Source organism: Diabrotica undecimpunctata, chromosome 7, assembly GCF_040954645.1.
Source record: "Diabrotica undecimpunctata isolate CICGRU chromosome 7, icDiaUnde3, whole genome shotgun sequence".
Taxonomy (NCBI): Eukaryota; Metazoa; Arthropoda; class Insecta; order Coleoptera; family Chrysomelidae; genus Diabrotica; species Diabrotica undecimpunctata.
The window spans coordinates 144,866,764-144,891,076 of NC_092809.1; the positions used below are offsets into that span (position 1 = coordinate 144,866,764).

The window sequence follows — 24,313 nt, forward strand, 5'->3', positions numbered from 1 at the left end:
TAACATGTTAATTAAAAAATGATATTTAGTAGGGTGTATTACCTCCATGGACCTCAATTGAACAAGCATACTTCAAATTCTTCATGAGAAATTTGCTCCAAGTCATTAATGATTTGAAACTGAACATGGTTATGACGTTCCGTAATATCCCATTTAAGCTCGTATTAGATTTAAATCTGAATACCATGGAGGCCATTGTAACAAAGGAATCTTAATTTCACCCAAGTAATTGTTGTTATTTTTGCAATGTGTGGATGAGCATTATCTTACATCAGATGAAAGTTTTCTCCAACAGATGGGGTAAATGGCACTATAGGTACATATACATACACTAAGATATACTCTGTATGCCTCTAGGGAAATGCTTGCCCATACCATGATTCCATAAAAAAATGGACTCTGGGAGTAAGACAACATTGGCGATAAGTTCTCCAAATCCTAGGTCGCCCATCTGATGAGTATCTTAAATCTTGGTTCATCTGTGAAGAACACCGCACCCCAATTAAGATGTTCGCAAGCAAAGTGTAAATGTTGCCTCCGATGTTCTGCTGTTATTGGAGGTATCCTGTACCTTATGTTTATTTAAGTGTCTTCGCACAGTATAAATGGAAACTGTTTCTATGGACATCATTTAATTGTTGAACAAGTACTGGTGCTGATAATGTGCAATCTAGCGATATTCAATTTGACAATAATTTTTTTTTTATTGTCATTTTTGAAAAGGAGAAAATAAAAAAAACTATAAAGCCAATCTTGCACACTTAGAATACTAAAATAATGCTGTTCAAAATAAAACATTAAGAACAAAAAGTTTTTGTAGAACAGTTGTTCCCAAAAATCATCTAAACAGGTTCAAACAAGAAAAAAACGTTAGCGCTAATAAAGCATAAAATAGAATTAAGTTTTGTCTAAAAACTAAAAAATACATAAAAATTGGAGTGTCGGGTTAATTTTGTACCCCAGTATAGATTTCACATACAAAAATTTATCTAGTGACATATATGTTCATACTTTGTTAAATCATATCTGTGACTCTAGTATCAATTTAGTATGATTTTGAGCTTGAAATAAAAGAATTTTATTATTAAATAGTTTATTTGAACTTTATAATAATACAAAGGTAAGGATAACAAGGAGGTAGGTCTTTATTTGTAACATTCAACCATAAATAAATAGTTAAATCAATAAAATATTTGTTAACAGCAATAAATCGTTTGTTTAAAATAAATTAATTCACTTTACAGTAAAATATTTCACAAAAACTTTGTTCAAAATTTGAGCACCATTTACTAAATCCGTTAAATAAATCAATAAATTCTTGGAAGATAAATAGAAAAACATGTATCAATAGTTCAATTTAATTTCACTTTCTACCATGATGTTGCAAATACAAAATAATTAGTCTTGAATTTGTTTTAAATAATATAATAAATTAGGTACCTAGGAAACAAATTACATGGAAAAATGCCGCTGGCTAATTTTGAACAAAAGTGATGATCACATATCAAGATAAATATATAACTAAGAAACACATTTCACACAATAAACAGTTGAATACTGATAATTTTAGGTACCCACTTACCACACAGTGCTCCTTGATGTCAATAAAGGGTTACCTTATATACAGAGGATCTATTCTTATGGTAGAATTGAATGTTCAGTGTGAATAAGAACTATTTATTGGGAATTGAGTACAATGAGCTGGGGTAGTTTAGAGAGGAGTACTATAATTGATATTTTACATTTGTATAGGTACACAATTTAAATTCATGTTGGCAATGTCATATCATGTTTGTAACATCAAAGATTGATCTTATGCTGTTTCACTGTATACTTACTGATATCTAGGAACACTGAATATCATATAAGAGATATTTTACATGTATATTATAAAAAAAATTAAGGTTTTTAGTCTTAAACATTAAAATTATATTGTGTTTTCATATTTATATTGAGCATGTGGCACATTCATATGACCAGTGGGAAAAAGCAAAATATTTCTGCTTGTTTAAGTGATTTGATCATACTAACATCTTTGAAATTACTAAGGGGACTGTTAGTGAGAGTCTCTGATCGCAGGACTGCTGTGTTTTAAAGAAGAAAGTAGAAATTAACATGGAAATGGGTATGAATCTATTGTAGCATGCCAAATATGGTCCATTCTGGATAGTTAGGACGATTTTCTCCCACTGATGGCTCTGGAAAGCTCTCCAAGTGACTGTTGATTACTTCTGGTTGCAGGGTTAGTATATTTTAAAGAGGAAAACAAGATTTAAGATGGTAATAGACAAGAATTTACTGCAGCATGCCAAATTATAGTCCGTTATGGATAATAGGACGATTTTCTCCTGCTTGCAACTGCCACCAGACTGTTAATCAATGTTTCTGGTCACTACATCGCTTAATTTTAAGGAAGAAAACAGTTCATGAGTTGAAAATGATAGGGATGGAAAATGCTCAAGATAAAAACATTTGGTATGAGGGACCAAAGTAACAACTGATCATTGATAAAATAAAGATCATAATAAAATAACGCTGTATGCCCAATATAATAATGAACGCACTGGTCTCGTGAAAAATTTAGCTGCTAGGTACCACTTTGAACTACCTAAGCCTTATTCTTGACCCAATCACAAACCATATCACCAATTTCATGACTTCTGTTTAACACAAAAGCATGATTAAAGCTAGTTACTTCGGCATCGATGTTCGGAATATCTTTCTTAAGGATGGTATAATACTGCAGAGGAGTCCATCCATCGGTTTCACCGTACAATAACTTCACTTTCTTTATATTCTGTTCCAGACTGTGCGAGTTTCTCTCCAGTACTTGGTCCATTTCTTCGTAAGCTAGGAAAAACACGCGTTTCAATATAGCAGGCCTGATCAATGATCGTATAATATCACAGTTATCTTTAGGCATGCCGACAATGGTCATGTAGCCGTATAATAGTGCAGTTTGTACAAACCGGGGAAAAATAGCGAACAAACCAGACAAAAGAACTACGACCGATATTATGCTTCTCAGGAATCCGTTCATGAAGAGCCCGTTCGGGGTTTTAGCCATGTATTCTATTGTAGGAAAGAGCAAATATGCCTTGTTGATTTTTTCCGATATTGTAGGTTTGTCTAATAATTCTACTGCCATATAAGATCCTATGGAATGACCAATGAGGTGAACTCTTGCATTTTTTGGGACGTATTTTTCAAAAAAGTCAACCTAAAAACAAAAATAATAGCTATTATATTTCTGTACCAGCACATTCTGAGACGATGTAGAGCTATTCTAAGATCCTGATAATGCGCAGTAAAGAAACAAGAACACATATTTTTTGCCGCACATGATCAAGACGTCCAAGGAGAACGGTATTGTGTTTTATTTGAGACGGTTGGGGCACGTGTTGCAGATGCCAAAGAAAGGAGAAGGAAGTCAAGAAAGGGATAATAGTCTTGTGGATAGTATTCTCATACGTAGTAATTAAGTACATACCTTATTTTTTACTTGTCCATCAAGGCCGTACAACTCCTTATTTTCGTTGTATTTGGGGACTCCTTTCAATTTTTCGGCCGTGTAATTATGTCCGGCATGTCCTACACACCAAACCGAACAACTCAAATTTTCATTTATTCTTCTGGCGAATTTATCGTAAAAGGAATTCAATCCTGGGTTTCCGGGAACGATAATTACTAAATTCTCGTTGTCGTCAAACGTTTCTCCTACTTTCTTTCCGATTGTGGACACTTTTGTCGATACTTTGTTTAATTCGATGAAAGTTTCTGTGATGGGCTGCATTTTTGTGATGTATTGGAAAAAACTGAAAATAGTTTATATACAGTTTACTGAAGATAACACATAAAATAAGAGTAGATGTTTGCATTATAAAAAAGAAACTAGTAAAAGTTTAAGAAAAATAAATTACAAAAAGATACAGCTGATAATCTAGACTCAAATGAAGGAATATATTTGTCAAAATCTGAATTTTGGTTCAGTCAATAGAAATCTTCGCATTTCTATTTTGGTGATTGATTTATTCTCAGATGACGCTATAGCGTCCATATTGAAGCCAGTGCCGGATTTAGTTCATGGACCGCCGGGGGCTAAGTCATACTATACCGCCACTGAAAGAGAAAGAAATCACGTTATCCTCTGAAAAAAGTAGAGAAAATAAAAATGAGAAAGTGATGGCAAGATCTTCATAAGCTTTTCCTCTAGATTTCAGATTATTTGCTAAATAATCAATTGTTTTATACAGAACTTGAGTTCTAATCTTATTTTGCGGTGTAAGGATCTCTTTTGTATCTGCTTCGTCAAACTGTAATTTTCTTTTGCGACTTCTAATTTCTTTGCTGTATTCCGTTTGTTGTGATAACAGCTGTCCCTTTTGTTCAAATAAATTACATTTATCATGAAGAGACTCGTAAAAATGTTGTAATGAGCTATACAAAGACGAACATGTATGTAAGTCCATATTTGCGCTTTGTAAATATTTACTCGCTAGGTCAGTTCTTTCTAGTATTTCGAACCAAAAGGCAACACAAATACCAAATTCTAACGTAGCCATTTTTTCGTGTAAATTGTTTGCTTGACAGCCAACTGGCATCTTCTTGTCGTCATTAGATGATAACTCTAAAAGTGCTTGTTTTATATCTTGATAGCATAAATTAAGAGCGTTTAATGCATCAAATCGTCCTGACCATCGAGTCACATTATCTCTTTTTGTATGAACAAATGTTGTATGGCCAATATTTTTCAATAGATCAGTGAGTCGTTTCCATCTGTAAGTTGAAGCTGAGAAAAACAAATTTCTTCAGCAACAAAAAAAAAGTACTTTCCATAGTGCATTCTGTTGCATAATCAAATTTAGTGGAATGGGCTGCAAATGGTACGTATTTTGCCAAACTATTCCTAGATTTTATTCGGGCTTGAAGACCGCTATAAACGCCAGACATGTTATTCGCATTGTCATCTGCAGTCATCGATATTTATATTCAGGTCGGACAAAATTTTTACAATGCTAGCCGAAGATATGGAAATATCTTTGGCTTTCTGGCCAGTTTTGTCTAAAAACTGTATGAACCTCTCGACAGGTGTTTCGGTGTCCGAGAAATACCTAATAATGAATGTCAGTACGTGTTATATTAGGAGTAGAGTTAACACTGATTGAATAATATTTGCCACAATGAATTTGTTTTACAATTTCTTCTAATATGGGGTTCGAGAGCACTTGCAAACATTCAAAACAAATCGTTTTTGATAAATAAAATACTGAACCACAGCCTTTTGAAGCATATTTTCTTTTAAACGAGGATCATATTCCGCCAACAACTCTAGTTATCCAAGGTAGTTGCCACTGCTAGTAGAACCAAAATTTTCGGTTCTTCTAAAAGGTAGTCCCCTACTAGCTACGAATTTTATGACAATAACGACTCTTTGTAATATGTTTCGCCAATGTGTGGTCTCATATTTAACCTGTTGCCACAGAGAATCATCGATCTTCCTCATACTCGATGAATTTCTCGAAATAAAATTTTTAAGATGTTCTAAATGAACGACTGACCTTTCGTGACTGTCACATTTTTCTTTAGCCTTTTTTCAGTCGTCAAATCCAGTAAAAAAGGAAAAAGTACAATTTCCACTTGAAAAGAGTCGACAATATAAGCAAAATAAAGAGCCTGTACTTTTGGAATAAACTAACCACTCACGCCGAATTTTTTTACCATTCTTTAAAACTTTATAGAATAATGATTTAGTGCAGTACCTGTTTTGTTTTCCTATTTTTCTTTTTGAAGATTCAAAGAGTTAAGATCCTGTGTTTTGAATTCTTTCAGCACTTCGTCTACACAATTTGGACAGAATTTTGGATCTTGTAAATCAACTTGATTAACACCACTTTCGACTAGAATTCGACGTTCAGGAGAACTCTTTTCAGGATGTAAAAATTTTCAGATTTGGTAAAAAAAAAGCTGAATCTTGGGTTTTTTTTTAATACTACTTTTAATTTTTGCTGTTTATCTAACTTTTGTCGTTTCCAAAATGCACCTCCTTCCTTTCCGCTCATTTTTTCGAAACGTCACGAAAACACTTCACTAATAAATAAGTAAAATTTGAGACTAGTCTCGAAAACTGCGCTAACACGACTGACCACTGACGACATGGCGTGTTGGAGCCGGACACGCTGCCGTCAGGCGCAGTGGCGCTAGCCGATTTCCTGGACACAGGAAACGAGTTTTTGTGCGACCTGCTACCGCAGGCACGGATCTTATCGGTAACGAGTCGAAGTTTTATTACCATGATATTTCAGAAAATCAACGCCATAAATTTGAAATATCCACATATAGAATTAAAACGTACTGAGAGCGACGTACCGCCTCTCAAAATTTACCGCCGGGGGCTAATAGTCCCATAGCCCCCCCTTAATCCGGCACTGATTGAAGCCATTTTATTGTTGCTTCTTTTGGCGGAAAAGATTTGATTTCACTTTTAGCTCTTCTATACAGTAGCTCTGATGATTCCTGGTAGAATGAAATACGTATAAGCGAATATACAGAGGCATTATATACGTGAAATCAAATCTTACTGTCTTTTCTTTTATTTCGGTTCACTCTTTATGACTACAAGAAACCAATTCGCCAAGGATTTTTGTTTAGATGAGGAGACATGTTGTGGAATGCAACTTTTAGATTCCCCATACCTCTCTTACACCTTTAGCATCGTCTGTTTTGCCTTGCAATTTATAGAAAGCACTGATTAAAGCAAAAAATCTGAATTTTGGTTTCGTCAATAGAAATCTTGGCACTTCTACTTTGGTGATTTACTAATATTTCAATTTGCCCTGAATAGCCCTTCTTTCTCATCTTTTAATATCCACCGTTTGATTGTGGTGAGTTCCTCTTCTATAGTTTGGTTTGGTGTCGCTTTTTTACTTCGATGTCGAGTATAAGCAACTTACAAGCTATTACTTTCCAGTCCTTATATTCACGTATATCTTCTTTTCTTGTCATGTTGTTATCCACTTTTGTATGTGATAAGCTCACTTTCCCTCTTTTGAACGAATGTGTTAACAATCGCCATATCTAATGCTGTTTCTCATTTCAGCATATCATCTCCAGCATCATTTTTAGCTCCAAAGCCTAGTCTTCCATGCACTGCTTCATATCCTCTCTTGGATTGGCCAACATGTGCATTAACACTTTCTATGATGACTCTCTTATCTGATGAAATATCACTCAGTGTGTCTTCTAATTAATCATAGAAAGCTTTTCTTTCATTCTCGCCCAGCCCCACTTGAGGAGCATACACACCATCGAGCAAAAAGACAAAAGAGGGAATGTAAAGGTAGTGGGGGCAAAAATATTGTTAGACAGGAAGTGCCATCTTGAGAGGCCAAATTAAACAAGGAAAGAGAGTCTTTCCTTGTTTAAGAAATCAAATTTAGTTGGGTTATGTTATTATTTGTCCCAACTGTCACATGAAATCTTATTTATATTGAAGTTTTTTAACAATTGTTTCACATTTTAGACTGTTATCGTTAATATTTAATTAAAATTTTCTCGTCTAAGACACATTCTGAAAACTATTTTATAGCTACTGTTAATAAGTGTCGGAAAATTTAAATTTGGCGCATTCGCATTTCCGGATATGTCCGCCATCAGAGGCCACTTTTTTGGTCGCCTTTTCATAACGATTAGATTCCCTCTTTTGTCTTTTTGCTCGATGATACACACACAAGATTCAGCACTTCTTTAGATAAGTTGTAAGAACTTTTTCTACATTAGGTTTCATTTCTCCGTATCATTTCAATTCGGAGATTAAAGTACAAACAACTAATTAGACTAATCAAAAGTATGCCCCGAAAAATAAATATGGCGATTAAAATGAAGGCAAATGAAACAAAATCAATAAAAACAAACCGAGTCCATTAACTGTTTGGACTTCGATAAGACAGTTAATTAAAAAAAGACTAAAGAAAAAAATTCGCGTGTATTCGGTTAACGATGCTACTAAAATTTCTTACGGTAACATTTAGAGATGTGATTATTCTAATGGTTTTAAGAAGATTCTCGAGGAAAGTGCTCATCGCTAATGGAGAAGGCCCAGAAATACTTGAGTTCTAGTCGGCAGACAAAGCAATAATCATCGATGTAGCATCTTGCAAAAACGATGAAACTTCTAAAAACACCGATAAGAAATTTGAAAATGTATCCAGTACGTTCGAAAAGGTTTCTAGAACATTCGTTAAATTACAGAAATCAAACAATTATAACTCATGATCACCGATAATTGCTTTACCTGATGATCAAGAGATCGTCTACCGAAAGAGTAAGCTATGAAAATATAATGGCACACTTTAACCGCTTTGAGAAAAAAATTGTGCCCATATAACATAATGGCTTTAGCTTTACCAAAGATAGAGTAAAGATGAATATAGATAATTCAGCTTAATGTTACACTTATTAAAAGCATTTTTAAAGATTATACATGCAAGAATATCCATAAAGTGCGAAGCGGATATGAGTAATACACAGTTTGGCTTTCGGAACAGTGGAAGCCCTGTACAGTTTCACAACTCTTGCCCAAAAATGTCGAGACCAACAAAAAGATCTTTTCGTTGCGTTTATGGACTATGAAAAAGCTTTCGACAAAATATAAACATAACATTCTTATGGAATGTCTAAAGAGAAAATGACTCGACAAAAATTACATTAACATAGTGAGAAATCTCTACTGGAACCGACAAGCTGTGGTAACATTAGATGGAAATAGCACGGATGCGCAACAGATAAGTGGAGGAGTGAGACAGAGCTGTGCACTTTCACCATTACTATTTAATATATATTCCGAAGAGTTATTTACGCAAGCACTTGAAAACTGTACAGAAGGGATCAAGATAAATGGTGAAAATATAAATAACATCAGTTATGCTGACGATACAGTCATTATTATAGTCATTATAGACAGACCTGCAGACGTTACTAAACACAATTTGTGATACTGGGGAACAGTTTGGTTTAACAATAAGCATAAAGAAAACAAAAACCATGGTTATCAGTAAGAGGGGCAAAGTCATTACAAGGATCCATACATATTCTTCTTTATGGCGTCGAAGCCTGGACTGTTAATCTTGACTTAATGAGAAAACTGGAAGCTTTTGAGATGTGGCTTTTTAGGAGAATTCTGAAGATACCATGGACCGATCATATTACGAATGAAATGGTGTTGCATAGAATCCGTCTCTTAAGAGAACTTTTGACCACCATTAAAAGGCGAAAGAAAGTGAAGAAAGCGTAGAAATGATAAGTACGAGTTGTTGCAGCTAATTATGAAGGGTGAAATGGAAGGAAAAACGGGTCCTGGTAGACGACAAATATCCTGGCAGAAAAACATTCGCGACTGGACCGGGTTAAACATACAGACGTTCTTAAGAAAAGCAGAAGATAGAGACGAATTTGCAATGGTTATAGCCAACCTTCATTAGTGGAGACGGACTAGAAGAAGATTGGAAGATTTTGAGAACTTGAGAAGTATGATTGAAGTTATTTTTCGAGGGACTGACGTACAAATTATTGTGTGTACTGCTTTAATCCAAGGGGTTCTGGAAAGATCAGAAGGTTGAAGCATCAAAGGGTGTCAGGGGTGGGGCAATTGTTTAAAAAATGTATAAACTAAAAACAAATTGAAGACAAATTTAAATAATAAAGACATTGGACTTTTAAACGTGTTCGGTGTGCGTGAATATTTGGAATACTTAAAAAACGGGATGTGGCACTTCGGGAGTGACCCAGGAGGAGAAGCATAGCTTTCTTATCGTTCACGGACGCAGTGGCGCACCCAGGAGGGGTTTTGGGGGGTTAACCCCCCAGAGCACTATTCCGACACTGTTACTCACAAATTTTAAGGACTCACAATGGAGGTAACATAAAACAAATTTCGGTACCCAACCAAATCCCCCCCACAGGAAAATTCTGGGTGCTCCAGTGTGCACGGACAAAAGATATTTATTTACAAACGTATTTAACTTAAACTAAACTTTTTATTTTTTTTCTACATGTGCGAACAAAAATTTACGTACAGCGCGCGTATTTTTACACAAATCTTGAGAGGTCGAGATGTACCTACTCTCATACTGTATCCAGAAATTTAGTGTCTCATTATAAAAGTTATTTTAATAACAGCTGTAAAACTGAATAATCCCTTGTATAATTATCACAGCTACCAAAGCTGCCAGGACCGGCATAATAGCCAAGCATAGCACAACTGTATATAGGTATATATAATCAGATCAAATATTATCATTCAAGCATAATGTCAAAAAACTCTTTTTATAAACATACAAATTTCCCATAATTATTGTTATTAATCATTATTCTCAACGAAGAAAATGTTTTGTGTGTGTTTTATGTTTTATTGGCACTAGTTTTCACACTGGTCAGTCAATTTCATAATGATTTTTTTAGTAACTTATCACCAACTCAGGGGAGTACTGTGTAGTGTCTGTGTTAAGTAAATGTCTTGTTATTTTAGTAAAGTCGACTTCATTGTCTTTACAAAGAGACGCTAATTGTATCTTAACGTCTGAGGTCCCTTCGGTGAGTACCGATTTACTCGTTTTAAAAGGTTCATATTTATTCATGTTGACTTATGTTTAAGTTTTCCGTTTCATGTCTGAAAAAGTTGGCAAAAAATGAGAAATACTCTTTATTAATAATTTTACGAAAAAAAATTATTCTTCATTAAAGGTTATGCATCACATAGAAATCATTAACAGATAATCTTATAAAATATTAAGTGGTAGATAGGAAAAATCAAAATTATTAATTAATACTGAAGAAGAAAGTGATTTTAAATTTAGATATGCACGAAAATGTAATTTTAAAATGTTTGTAGCTATTAAAAATTATGTCCCAGTTTAGATTCATGGCCTTCTAATAATTAAATAATGCATTTAAAGTAAAAAGTAAATAAAAAAATACTTTTGCATTTGTTGATTTTGTATATTGAATAAGGTAAATTAGAAATAAAATTAAAAATTAATGCACCTACTGATACATCATTAAAAGGCCACGAATCTAAATTTAAAAATAATTTTTAAATCTTACAACCAAATTAAAATAACATTTTATGCTGCACCTAAATTTAAAAGCACTTCACTTTTAAGCACAAATCAATATTTTTGATTTTCGGTGTATACCACTCAAACTTTTATAAATTTGATTATTGATTATTGATTTCTATGAAATGCAGAAATGTTTATGAAGAATAGTTTTTTTCATGAAATTAATAATAAAGAAATTTCCCATTTGTTGCCAACTTTTTCAGACATACTTTATACCTTACTAACAATTAAAACACTTGTTTCCTTACATGAAGTATAAAATATAATCATATTTAGCTATATGTATATATCTACATTAATTCATTTTAATTTTCACTTCACCTTTTTATTATTTCACTTGCAATTTTTTTAACAAAACAAAAATTGTTTATGACTTTCAAAATTTGGATATATTTAATAAAGAATCGAGACAGAAAATATAATAATTAATTAATTCTAATACTCCATCAGTTTATGTATTTTTTCCCTTAATTATCTAGATATTTATTTAAATTAAATATGTAATGTAAATGACAAATAAAATATAAAATTCGTTAAGCCGGCCCTTTTTACTATTTACCTGAAGAGGCAAATCCCTTTATGGCTTCGACTTTATCAGCGGGATACTTTTAAATTCTGCATAAGTCAGTTCTTATAATTGTGAATGAAGTATACGGGGACCGGTGGGATGACTATCCCACGCGAGAATCCAGATGGGAGGAGTCGGTGCCGCTGTGATGACTATCCCACGTGAGAACCGAGAGAGAAGTATCTGAATGCTGCTTCAATCCAACATTTTAGAGCAAAAAGGGCCGCCAAATTTCAACGGTTTTTAATGAACTTTAAACGTTCCGAAAGTGGGTTATAATAAGCCACTTTTCTACAGATTTACAAAGAAAATGCATAATGATAAAACTAAAAGATTTATTGCCCTTTACGAGTTCCGAGATCAAATAAACATTATTGACCCAGCTCTAGCTAGAAAAAAACTTGGAAAGCGGTTGGTACTAGGAAAAACATTTATGACCAGTTGTGGTCATGATAAAATGATAACTTTTTATATTGAGAAGAGGAGAACTGGCGGTAACGAACATATCGAAGCGTGTTTAGATACCAAAAGAAACAACCTATTTTAGTAAGCGTCTCAAGGGAAAGCGGACGAGACAAAAAACTAGTTTTATTTGAGCTGAGATATATCGAAAATAAATATAATATATTTTCGTGTTTTATTAATAATTGTAACAAAAATAATGAGGGATTATTGGTGATATGATAAAACTTTAACACCATTAATCAATAAAATAACAAAAAAAAAACAATTAAACTAGTACGGATATCTGAGTCTGATAAAAAAGCTAGTAGAATATCAAGAAAAATATGATGCATAAAATACGCCGAACAAAAAAGACAGACCGAGAAAAAAATACATACAGCAAATTGTAGGGACATGAGAAATTAGGCAGAGAATACTTGAAGAAATAAAAATAACAGCAGAAAATAGAAAAGAAACAACAAAAATAGAAAAGAGTGGAAGATTAAGTGAATGAAAACTAACATGGTTAAAACCAAATCAGACACATAACATGCTAAAAGGAAGAGGAGAAATAAATAAAAAGAATCATAAAGATGCGAAATGATATTGCATCCAACCAAAAAAACTGAATTATTGTAATCTGGACTTTAAACTATCAAAATAAACATTTTTACATTCACTGTTTTTTTCTTGAACCAATAAAACGAAATTAAGACTATCCTATTTAGGATAATATATGTAAAAAATAAATTGTCGCCTACATCTAATTCCTAGAACAACTTAACATACTTGTTTTCAATATTACCTAAACCGCCCCCCTCACTGGCGAACAATTTTATAAATGAATTTGTTTTAGTGGTCAGGATAGCACTTTTACTGGAACATGCTCATTAGCCTTGTTCATGACCCCGCTCATTACAAATGTGATGTCGTGTACAGCTAATTTATAACGTAATCAACAACTACAAAAACAAGAAAACATTATCATGTATTAGAAAAAAAAAAATTGATCAACAATAAATTTCTCAAGTTTTCACACTTGTTGATTAACGGCCTGTACTAATCGTCAACACACCGTTCTCGATATTAGTCGGGATGAAATGTTATTCTAATTTACATTACATTTAAAATTTTCACAAATCCAGACTTTGTTTCGTATGAAATATAGTAGTGAAAAATTTTAAAAGAAATCGGTATGGTTTTTAAAAATATCATTTTTTTGTCAATTTTACTTCCATTTCAGTTGTTCCCTTTCAATTCGTCAATTATTTTTTTGATCTACATATCCCCCATGCTAGATTTATGAAGCCACATCCCAAAGCTTGCCACTTCGGCCTTCAAAACACCTGAGCGCTATCACTATATGATATACCTAGTCCAAAATGCCTACTCCAACAAAAATGGGTTTTAAGAAGAAAAAAACTTGCGAATAAAGATTAAAAAAATGATTATTTATTCATTTATAACCAAGTAATTCCACAAGATTGAAGAAAGGGTTTACTATTTTTGTTGGGAATAAGCCACAATTTTGCTTTAAAATTAAGTTTATTTCATATGTTTTCACTTCTAAAATAGAAACATGAAATAAAATTAATTTTGAATTAAAATTGTGGTTTATTCCCACCAAAAATACTAAATTGCATTAAAATGATCATATAATTAAGTACTTAAGCACAGAAAAGAAAGACCAGAATTTGATACAATCCGAGGGTACAACATCTCTCAGAATTCACTCAAAATATGGAATTTCCTGCATGAACTTGTGCTTGTGTAAACTGTAGTCACCAGAATTAACAATCCATTTGTTTCCATTCAGTTGAAGAAGACATATTTACAGCATGGAAATTGAAGAAAGTGTTATATTAATAACAGAAATAACAAATTCAACTTGATCTAAGAAATGCAATACAGTGAATTTTAAGGGTAGGAAATAGTTTTTTATGATAACCAGATAAAAAAGTTGTAGTATAGGTAATAAATAAAACTTGAAAAAGCAGGATTTTCCCACTCCGTTGTTAATAACTAAAAAACAACACTAAATTACCTATATGTAGAAAACATACACGTTTTCATTTTATAGGTATATATTACCTAAAAACTTGCTAGAAATCTGGATTATTCCCAAACATGGTCTTTTTACTTATTTATTTTCCTGAACTATATATTTAAGTTGTTTTTTATTGTATCTTATCTTTTTTTGAAGTCACTGATGATATTTTAGGTACTTTTCTGATTATTTCCTTTTGTTGATCCATTTCAAAATCAACTTTAACTTGAGAATATATGTCAGAAAAGAATCATATCATGTCATTGGTCTTTAAAAAGACAACCACATGGCATGATGACAGTAAACTTCTCCTGTTAGTGATTCCATAGTAAATCATGAGGAAATAAACCTCATAATACTATCCCGTCATGGTAAGTATTTGGTCTTACATTTACTTTACTCTCAAATAAACACCAATTTCTGATTTTATGACATATTAATATATTTTTGCACAATCACACCCGAAGAAACCTGGAAATAGAAACTGTCCCAGAGTTCTAAGAGGACAATCCATGAGAAAGATCTTCAAAATAATACAGTGTTTTTATGCGATATATATGTAAATAGTTCTTTAAGTGCTGTTTTATTTTGAGGATCTTCCTCATGGATTGTCCTCTTACAAATCTGGGACAGTTTCTATTTCCAGGTTTCTTCCAGTTTGAATTCTGACGTGATTGTGCAAAAATATTATAGAAGAAACATTGTCTAAAATAAATATAATTAATATATAAAATACTGAAAATTAAAGTAGAAAACACATACCAGTACTTCAATTAAGACATTACTACCTTCACCTTCACACATTCCCACATTCTTTCAACCAAGTTGGAAACTTACCAGGTGGAAAAAATTAAATAAACATATCAAACTAGTCAAAAATTAGGCATTCCCAGATATGAAAATAATTTAAAAGCAAGGACAGATAACAAAACATATCAGTAAAAATATAAATAATGGTTTTACCTATCTTCTATCCGAATATTTAACGACACTACAAAAAGTAAGTCTGTAAATTTGCAAAAGCAATAAATTCTTTTTAAAACACAAAAATATATTAAATTAAAAACGAAACTATAAATATATAGTACTTCATACAATTAGAAAAAAATTCTTATATTGAAGAATATAATTTACTTTGAAAATAATTTTTATTCAAATACATAATTTTTCAATGGTTTAAACTTAAATTGAAAAGTCTAAACTCTAATTATTAACAAATTGTGAAAGTTGAAACTATCTAAATAGATATTATTAGTGACCTTAATTTATTCAAATTAGGTACGTACATTCTCACACTAAACTTAAAGTTCACCGTCCTTAACCACCTACAATTGGGTATTTATTTTAAAACTCTACCCATTTATATAAAAAAAATACTAAATTTGAACTTTATACAACCGGCTGACGGCTGACCTTTATAAAGTAATTTTTATTTAAATGGCCAACCAATCGAATTATATGTTTTAGTAGAAACGTCAAATTAATATTTGGCCACTGAATAGCTGCAAGAATGTGGCCATCTGTCATCTGTGGCAAATGTAGTTTACCTGGCTCTGTGATAAAGTTTATAGTCATAGATAAAATTACACCTAGATTGGTAACAGGGATAGCCAAGGTCAAATCATGTTCGGATTAGGCGCCCATTCGTTTGGTGGCGCTGCTAGTCTCGTTCCTGCGCGGAGGGAGTGTGCTGTGATCAAGTCAAAGTTGAGTTTAGACAAATACGGCGCCATATTTGTATTTGTTTTATTTCTTATAATTTATTTTATAATTTAAATTTTTTTATATAAATAGTGCAAAATCGTACAATTTTCGACGATTTTTTATTATGGAATCGAACACATTACATGGAATAACAATGTAGAGACGAAGAACTGAACAAAAAAAGATGTGTTCCAGATTTCATGGATACTACTGGCAAGCGATACCGTTTTTTAAGTCCAGGACATTATATGGATATGTTTGATAAATGGGTGAATGCTGTTAAGAGCCCTAATTAGAGAATGCTGCAAAAGAAACTATTTATAACAAATTTCGTGTATGCGCTAGTCATTTTAAAGAGGAAGATATAGTCAATGTTGGAAATAGCGGTATTACGAGACCAGCCGTTCCGAGTTTGTTTTTACCAGGACCAGGTAAGAACTATTATACCACTGACCTATATTTTTATTCACATTATATCTGACCTTTTACAAATTAGTTTATAAATTTAACCTAAAATTATATATTATAAAACCAGTCTTACTTAGCTTAGTATTTGAATTATTTGTAGGTAGTGGTTCAACAACTATCTTAAAAAGCATCACCTTAGAGAGGGTTCGACATAAATTTCTACAGGTGTGCGCCTTTCAAAGTTGGATTAGATTAGCAGACCATGACTACACTATCATGGAGAGGTATATGAGCTTGCCTGCTTTAAGTGTGAGGAGGGATCTGTCCCTCTCTTGTGAGTGAGATTGGTCTTAGAGTACCATATTACCATGGTTTGCCTCATCTATGTACTTTTAATGTTTCATTTTGTAGAACAACCTATGGTGCTAATAGCCCACTGAATAGATACTTATCTTTGTTAAACAACCTAAATGTAAATATTTAATATGTCCCTCAATAAATATATAAATATTAGTAGAAGAGTTACTGGTACCATAGAGTTTGGAAACTTAACTGTGTAAAATACTTCATGTTTTTATTGTAACTAGGTAATACTTCACATATTTTTTTATTTTTGTTATGTTATTTTACCACCTTTATTGTGCTGGATTTTAGAATCATAGAACTAACTGTTGGGTTTATAGGTTTTAAAATGTAATTACATGTTTAATTTTATATATATATATATATATATATATATATATATATATATATATATATATATATATATATATATATATATATATATATATATATATATATATATATATATATATATATATATATATATATATATATATATATATATATATATATATATATATATATATATATATATATATATATATATATATATACCTATATATGTGTGTGTGAGTGTGTGTGTGTACATGCATGTGTTTGTGTGTACATAATATATTTTTATTTCACATTATTTAATTTTATTATCGTAAAATACTGTGTACTTAACCACTATTTTATATATTGTAAGTTGTAACATTTAATCGGCTTGTCTAGTATATTAGCCTGCATCCACACAGACAGTGGTAAGGCGTTCAGAGTTATGAATAAATAAATTTGAATGTGTCGACAGGGATCTTTCCTATTCTGTTGATGATAGGGATGGGATGACTGATCTTAAGATGACATACTGGTGAAAAAATCTGTTGATTGTAATTGTGTTTGTCATTTCAGGCATAAAAACATTATTATCCTCTGTTGTTTGGAGTTTATACTGAGCAAATAAAGTTACTATATCAGGTTTTAGCAAAGCTTACATTCTGGGTGAAAACTTTAAGCATACCTTAGAAATAAATTATTTACCTTATCCATTGTTCTTTTTTTTTGTTCGTTTTTTCTATTTGCTATCATTCGGTTATTCCTCATTCTTGGGTTTTCTTTTTGCAAGAAGCAATATTTTGCTAATCTAATCAAAATCATAATTTTGTTGATAACCAGAATATTTTTCTGGAACTTATATTATGATTGTAAGGTAAATTTTCTGTCTCATCTGGTATTTATTTAGTAGTGGAATTCTCTAGTGTGTTATTTGGACCTTCATCATTATCTTGATTCAATAATATAACAATTCAACAGTAAACTTCGTATATAGTGCAGAGCACATGGTAAAGCAGTTTTCCATTAAGTGAATTCTAAATTGTTGGTTTTCTATGCTAGATTCACCAATTTCCATATAACTCATTGTATTTTTTGACTTAACCATTTCCTTCATGATTATATGGTGTTGTTCTACTTGAATATATTCCTTTAGAGTGTAGATAATTAATAAATTCTTGTGAAGTAAAGGTAGTTCTCCTTGTTAGATTTGATATATACCGTCATTCTATATAAACCAAATAGTGATTTAATCTGTAATTGGTTAGAATTGCTTTTCTACCAGATAATGTCTGCATTTTTTTTAATACTTCAACTCATTTGCTTTTTTTTCAATTGCATAATGTTTTCATTCAGAATCTGTGAGGGTATGTGTGAAAAAAGCAATTGGTTTTCCAGATTGATTGCTTCGCTTATGTAATCGTAGATTAATTTTTTAAAAGCATGTACTTGTCTTTATCTTCTAGGGATTTATCTTTAGATTCATTGCTTTCTAAAAAATTCTTGAATGTTATATACTTACCAATGTTTGAATTCTTTGGTGGAAGTTTGACAGTTTGGATCAGCCTCTAGTTTATCTGGTCTAAAGTACTTCCCCATTGTAAATTTATGCGAATAAAATTGTAGTAAAATGTCTTTTGCAGAATTAGACTTTTATTCACATAAAACTTGATAAGAATGACAAAACAATTATTTAAATACTGACCAGTTCTTGTCACAACATTAAGAAAACTAAATTATACTACACGTGGCTTGTATTATTAATATTTCTTGTAACACATATAACATTTCTTGTAACATTTTTATAAATAAAGATTTTATTCTATATTTTATTCTTTAATTTTTTTAACCACTTGGGCATTTTAATGTAATGGAAAATAAATATAGTCCCAACATAACAAGAAAACCCAATAAGTATACGAAAAATATTTATTATCGTATAGGATAAGGATTTTTCTTGTTATTTTAGGATTATATCGATTTTCCTTTACTTTAAAATGAGTTCACAATCCTAGGTAATATTACTAAACTTTTGAATTTAGCGCCATGTATATATAGTTACGCGCCCGATCACTAGGTGATGCGCCAATCATTGTTTTATTCCTTAACACGGAAGTTTCAATGCTAGGTGGTAGTGTGCTATGTTTATAGTACAAGACAATCGTATTTCAATTTAAAAAATGAGATGTATTAACTCTGAATCAAATGGGTACTTTGAACTTATAATAAAATTATATTTTATTATCATTCTGACCATATTAAAGGGAAAATTATTCATCATTGTCTTTGATTTTATCTCTACACATGCTTGCCTTCCCTATTTACTTTTTTCCAAATTTTTTATCTTGGTTCTTCACTATCGTCTTTCTGCAGTGAAAGTTAGTCTGTAGTTAGTTGGTTGAAACTCGTCTGTAGTTAGTTCTACCACAGAATAAATAACAATGCCCACTCTCAGATGCCGCCTTTGAAGTGTGTCAGCACGCGATCGCCATATTTTAAACGGAAACATAGACTCTGATTGAGAAATGTATGACAAGCTACGACGGAACTGAAATTTAAATTTTTAGAGATTAATAATTTAGTAAATTTAAAATAATTTAATCTATTCTTCAACTATAGTTTATTTTTATGAACAAGAGAGTAATTAGCATAATTTTAACTGGTAGCTCCGACCACTCCATGGGCGTGCTCAAGATTAATTGAAAAATTACTTTGAATAATTGTAAAAAATAAATGAATTATTTCAGTGTTATAAAGTGTTATGTGTATGTAAACAAAAGTGACCTCTTTTATCACACACTATATTAGAACTGACTGGCCTACATTAAAAAGGATTTTAAAAAATTCACATTTTTTTTTAATTTTTAAAAATTACAAAAGAGAAAAAGAGTTTTTAAAACCGTCTAAGGTATGTTAAATAGATGAATAAAAATATTAATATAAAACTTACAGCTACTTGTTACAAATCCAAATCAGATTCAGAAGATGAACTTTCAGAACCAAGATTTATAATAACTGGCTCGATCATTTTATCAGTAATATTGTCCAGCTTCCACATTTTGACGTGACAACGTCTTAAATTAGGTTGTGGCTCGGATTCATTCATGAAAAAGTGTAACGCCCGCTCACGTCTGTTACAGTGAGTCACCGAACGAGAGAGAGGCCCTCCGGACCGGCGAATGCCTTGCGTCTCTCTCCCACTCAAACATGATCGGTCCGCTGCGCGCGCAGCACTAGAGAATTAGGCTCGTTGAATCGGTGCGTGCTTCCGTGCTTGTGTCTCTGCGTTCTTGGCGTTTAAGACACATTACAGCAGAAACACTTCCTTTCATTTCATATTTCTCCTATCATCGTCCTATCCTCAACAAAATCACTCAAATAGAAATTAGTTAAGTTTAAGTTTACATGTACAATGTTTTAGTAAACAAAATATATTTCTATAGTTAAAATTTGTGCAATTCTTATTTTCATTCAATTCCTTGTTCCTATTGTGCAATTTAATAATATTCATATCAATAAATATTCTACCGAGAAAAAGACGTTGTCACGTAAAATCTTCGCCCGTAAAACCGACTTTACAGGCAACCGATTTTTTTTTCCTCTTCTTTAATAGTGAGATTTACTGCCTTTTCCCAGTTTTCAGGTTTTACATTATTTACGGCCTCCAAAAACAACTGTTTAACATCATGAATTTTAAAAGTGGTATTTTTTCTTGAAACTTCACTCTTTATCTGTGCCCATACCAATTCAATCGGGTTTAATTCACAATGATATGGTGGGGATCTAAGTACTGTCATTCCACGATTTTTGGCAATTTCATCAATTTCGTATTTTTTAAATTTTTCTTTATGAAGGGCACACAACGAATAAAGTTCCTTTCTTATAGATCCGGGATGGTACGTAATATTTTTTGAACTCAGCCAATTCTGCAAGTCTTTTTTTAACCACTTGGTTGTGGGCAGTCCTTCTATAAGTCTGGAGTGATAACTTGCATTATCCATTACTATTACACAGTTCTTAGGAAGAAGATCTATCATTTGTTCGAACCATTCTTGAAAGACATCAGCGTTCATGTCTTCATGGTAGTCACCGGTACGAGTTGATTCAAAAGTTAATAAACCACCTTCAACAAAACCGTCTGAACTGCCAATGTGTACTATTATCAGCCTGCGTCCCTTTCCTGACGGTGGGTTTAAACCAGTAGATAAGTTATTTACAAAAGCGTGCCTTTGACTTGTAACAGTTTCATCCTGCCAAAATTTATTTGGTGTATGACCCTCGTTGATCCATGTTTCATCAAGATAAAATATTTTTCTTTTTTGGTTTCTCATTTCCTTTATGGTTCTTAGAAAATGTCTTCTCCATATGACAATATCGCTTCTTTCTAATAAAATAGACTTTCTGGGATTCTTTTTCCAGCGGAAGCCTATTTCTTTTAAAAGTTTCCATAACGTACTTCGACTCATTTCTGGGTAATCCTTATCATCTCGAACTGAGACAAGAACTTTATCCAATGTTGGAAATTCTTGTCTAAAGAAGAATTCATGCACTTTCCGTCGAAGTCCTTCTTTAAAATGATATTCTATTTGAAATTTTGGTTTCCCTGGAGCATTACGTGGCATTTGAAAACTACCACATTTCTCTTCTTTAATAACTCTGTAAATCGTAGATTTCCCAACACCAAGTGTACTGCTAACTAACTCAAAGGTCTCATCAACACTTTCACATAAACGTTTGTCTGTAAATGATTTAAAACAATTAAATATTAATGTTTTTTCATTAACTGTTAGAGGACCAATTTTTCGGCGTTTACACTTCACTTCCAAATTTTCCATAACACTAGTATACACAATAAACTGCACCTTGCAACTGAAGTACCTTCTTTTAGTGAACTGTTAAGAATTTTGAATACGCCACTTGGACCTTCCTATATACAAAATGGAAAAACCCACTATCACATTTTCTGTGGAATAAGTTTAGAAGGTAATTATCTAGTCAATTACTGTCGTAGATTCCTGGAATTAAAGAATTAAATGTTTGATTGTTGAAACCCTTACTTCGTGGAATGCACTCATTTCAGATAAAATAAAACGTTTTATTTTATCTAAAGAATTAAACTTTATTTTGCAAATAGGTAGGTACTTATTAAACTTTTATTGGTTATATATAACCAATAAAATAAACATCTTACATTTCTTGCAAATTCATTAGTACCTGTTAACCTCCATCACTCCGACGCTGGCAACCTTATTTAGGGATTAGTAGGCCTAACAACTATTGTATTCTATTCTGCTCCAACCTTTATACCTGGTGGTCATACTCAATTTAAAATTGTTTCCCTATATACTTCTGTAAACTTGTTGACAAATATCTGTTTTTCATTGAGTCACCCGTATCAACAGTTTAGGGATTTGCATACATAATTTATTGTTTTATTACTCTCTCATACATAAAAATACACTATAAAAGTACGAATAAAATAGTGCATAATATATCTATGTTTGCCGTAAATAAATTAAACCGAGTTAATTTTTCTACGTACCCCAGATAAAATTAGATAGTATTTCACTGAACAGCACTGGTTCCGTTTAAAACATGGTTGATTCCGTCTGCGCGAACGAGATGAGCGCACTTATCTTGACAAGCAGAGTGGGCATTCTGATTGTTTATTATTCTGTGGTTCTACTCTTAACACCAAACTTATTACTATAAATAATACATCATAGCTTCTACATCTGTCGTATCACGTATCATTAGCTTTTACTCAATTATATCTTCTTCTCCTACATCACATGTCATCTTCTCTAAGAAGGTGGGTAATCATTATGACAATTCAAATTTTCGATACCTCTGCTCTATTCTATAGACCTTCATAATTTTCATATATTCAAAGTTAAAACGGTTATTTATCATCATAGTTATATTTGTCCTGTTCTTAGCCAAATTGTTCCTGTTTCTCAAAAAAAAATATTCCCTAAGGATTTGTCTTTCAGTTCTAACAGAGGTTCCATAGTGTCTTCTCTTAATAGTTCATTTGGAGTTGATTTCATTGCACAAATGCAGAGACGCAAAGTTTTGCTTTGTAATGTATCTAATTTTTGGAGTAATTTATTATTTGCACAGCCATATAGGAAGCTAGCATAATCTATAATGGATCTTATATGATGTATAATAAGTCAAGGCTGTTTAGAGCTCTGCCCCACCCCCTTACCATATTGTCATAATATATTTCAAGAAATTTAATCCCTTAATACATTTTTGTAAAATGTCTTCGATATGAGTTGTAAGTCTTCCTTGTACCTAAGTCTGGTAGGTTCTCCAGGATTCAGAAGCACTAGATCAGTATTCTCAAATGCGTCCAATACTTGAGTTCCTGTAGGATTTATTTTATATGAACCCCACCTCATGGTGTGTATTGAAGTTGCCACCTATAATACTTGTACTATTAAGTGGGTTTAATACATTTTTCCAGTCTGAATGACTTGTCCTTATATTGGGTGGGCAGTAGAAGTAGACAGAAACATTTAAAATTAATATTTCGTTACACCGAAACGTTATACACCAGCTTAACCGTCATCCCTATATTTACGTACAATATTGTAACCACGAAAATAAATCTGTTTATCAGGCTTAAGCCAATTTTCGGATAATAAAGCTATATCAAAATGATGTTCATCTAAACATTTCACTAAACTTATTTCATTAGACACTGCTATTTGAGCATTACATTGCAAAAATTTTAATTTATTATTTCCTTTATTAGGCAAATGAATAAGATCAGTATTTATTTTTTTAAGTTCCCCAATTCGAATTATAACAAATCTATATTATAAACAGCAGGCACACATACGCGGCACACTTTTCTCCATTAAATAGCTATATCAAATCTTAGAGAGCGTATTAGATCTTTCCCTTGATTTGGCAATGTTATTATTATATTATATTATATTAAATGGTATACGAACTGGGTATGGAAAGACAAGGGGATTGCCAATTAATTTTTTGTCAAAAGGGATCCTTGATCAAAGAAAGTTTGGGAAACACTATTATGGACAAAGAGCTACAAAAAGGCAAGCACACAATAATAAATGCAACAACCTCAACTTCGAATTGGATGTTGAAACGTCAAAACAAATGTAAAATATAATTAGCATTACAACCAATTGTAGTTCAATACCATAAAAAATAATATTTAACGTATTAATGTACTTTTCTCTGCAAAAATATTTCCACTTTAGATATGATATTAAGTATAACCTGTTTTTATTGCATGATTCCTGGGTTATAACACTTTTTCCAATGTGTCAGTAATTCTTCTTCTCCAAAGGATGCTGATATAACCTCAAACTAACAACAAAGCTGACATGGCGTATT

At 32.1% G+C, this 24,313-nt stretch overlaps 1 protein-coding gene across 2 annotated transcripts; it reads right to left on the reverse strand.

The window, feature by feature from the left end:
- Positions 1-1,069: 1,069 nt before the first annotated feature.
- sturkopf (lipid droplet associated hydrolase sturkopf) lies at positions 1,070-15,623 on the reverse strand. 2 transcript variants are annotated; one of them, XM_072538456.1, is made up of 3 exons: positions 14,936-15,033; positions 3,491-3,815; positions 1,070-3,220 (listed from the first exon to the last, which is right to left on the reverse strand). In XM_072538456.1, exons 2-3 carry the CDS (start codon positions 3,791-3,793, stop codon positions 2,609-2,611), a joined length of 915 nt encoding a protein of 304 aa, XP_072394557.1. In that variant the 5' UTR covers positions 3,794-3,815; positions 14,936-15,033; the 3' UTR covers positions 1,070-2,608. The 2 variants fall into 2 exon arrangements, with proteins under 2 accessions (XP_072394557.1, XP_072394556.1); XM_072538455.1 differs by lacking the exon at positions 14,936-15,033 and adding an exon at positions 15,460-15,623 and having other exon boundaries at positions 1,071-3,220.
- Positions 15,624-24,313: the final 8,690 nt, after the last annotated feature.

What these genes read in the sequence shown, in the direction of transcription:
- sturkopf (XM_072538456.1), bottom strand. Translation starts at nt 3,793, where the DNA reads ATGCAGCCCATCACAGAAACTTTCATCGAATTAAACAAAGTATCGACA. An exon ending in ATGGACAAGTAAAAAATAAG is followed by an intron (nt 3,221 to 3,490) that starts GTATGTACTTAA and finishes TTTTGTTTTTAG; the next exon opens with GTTGACTTTTTTGAAAAATA.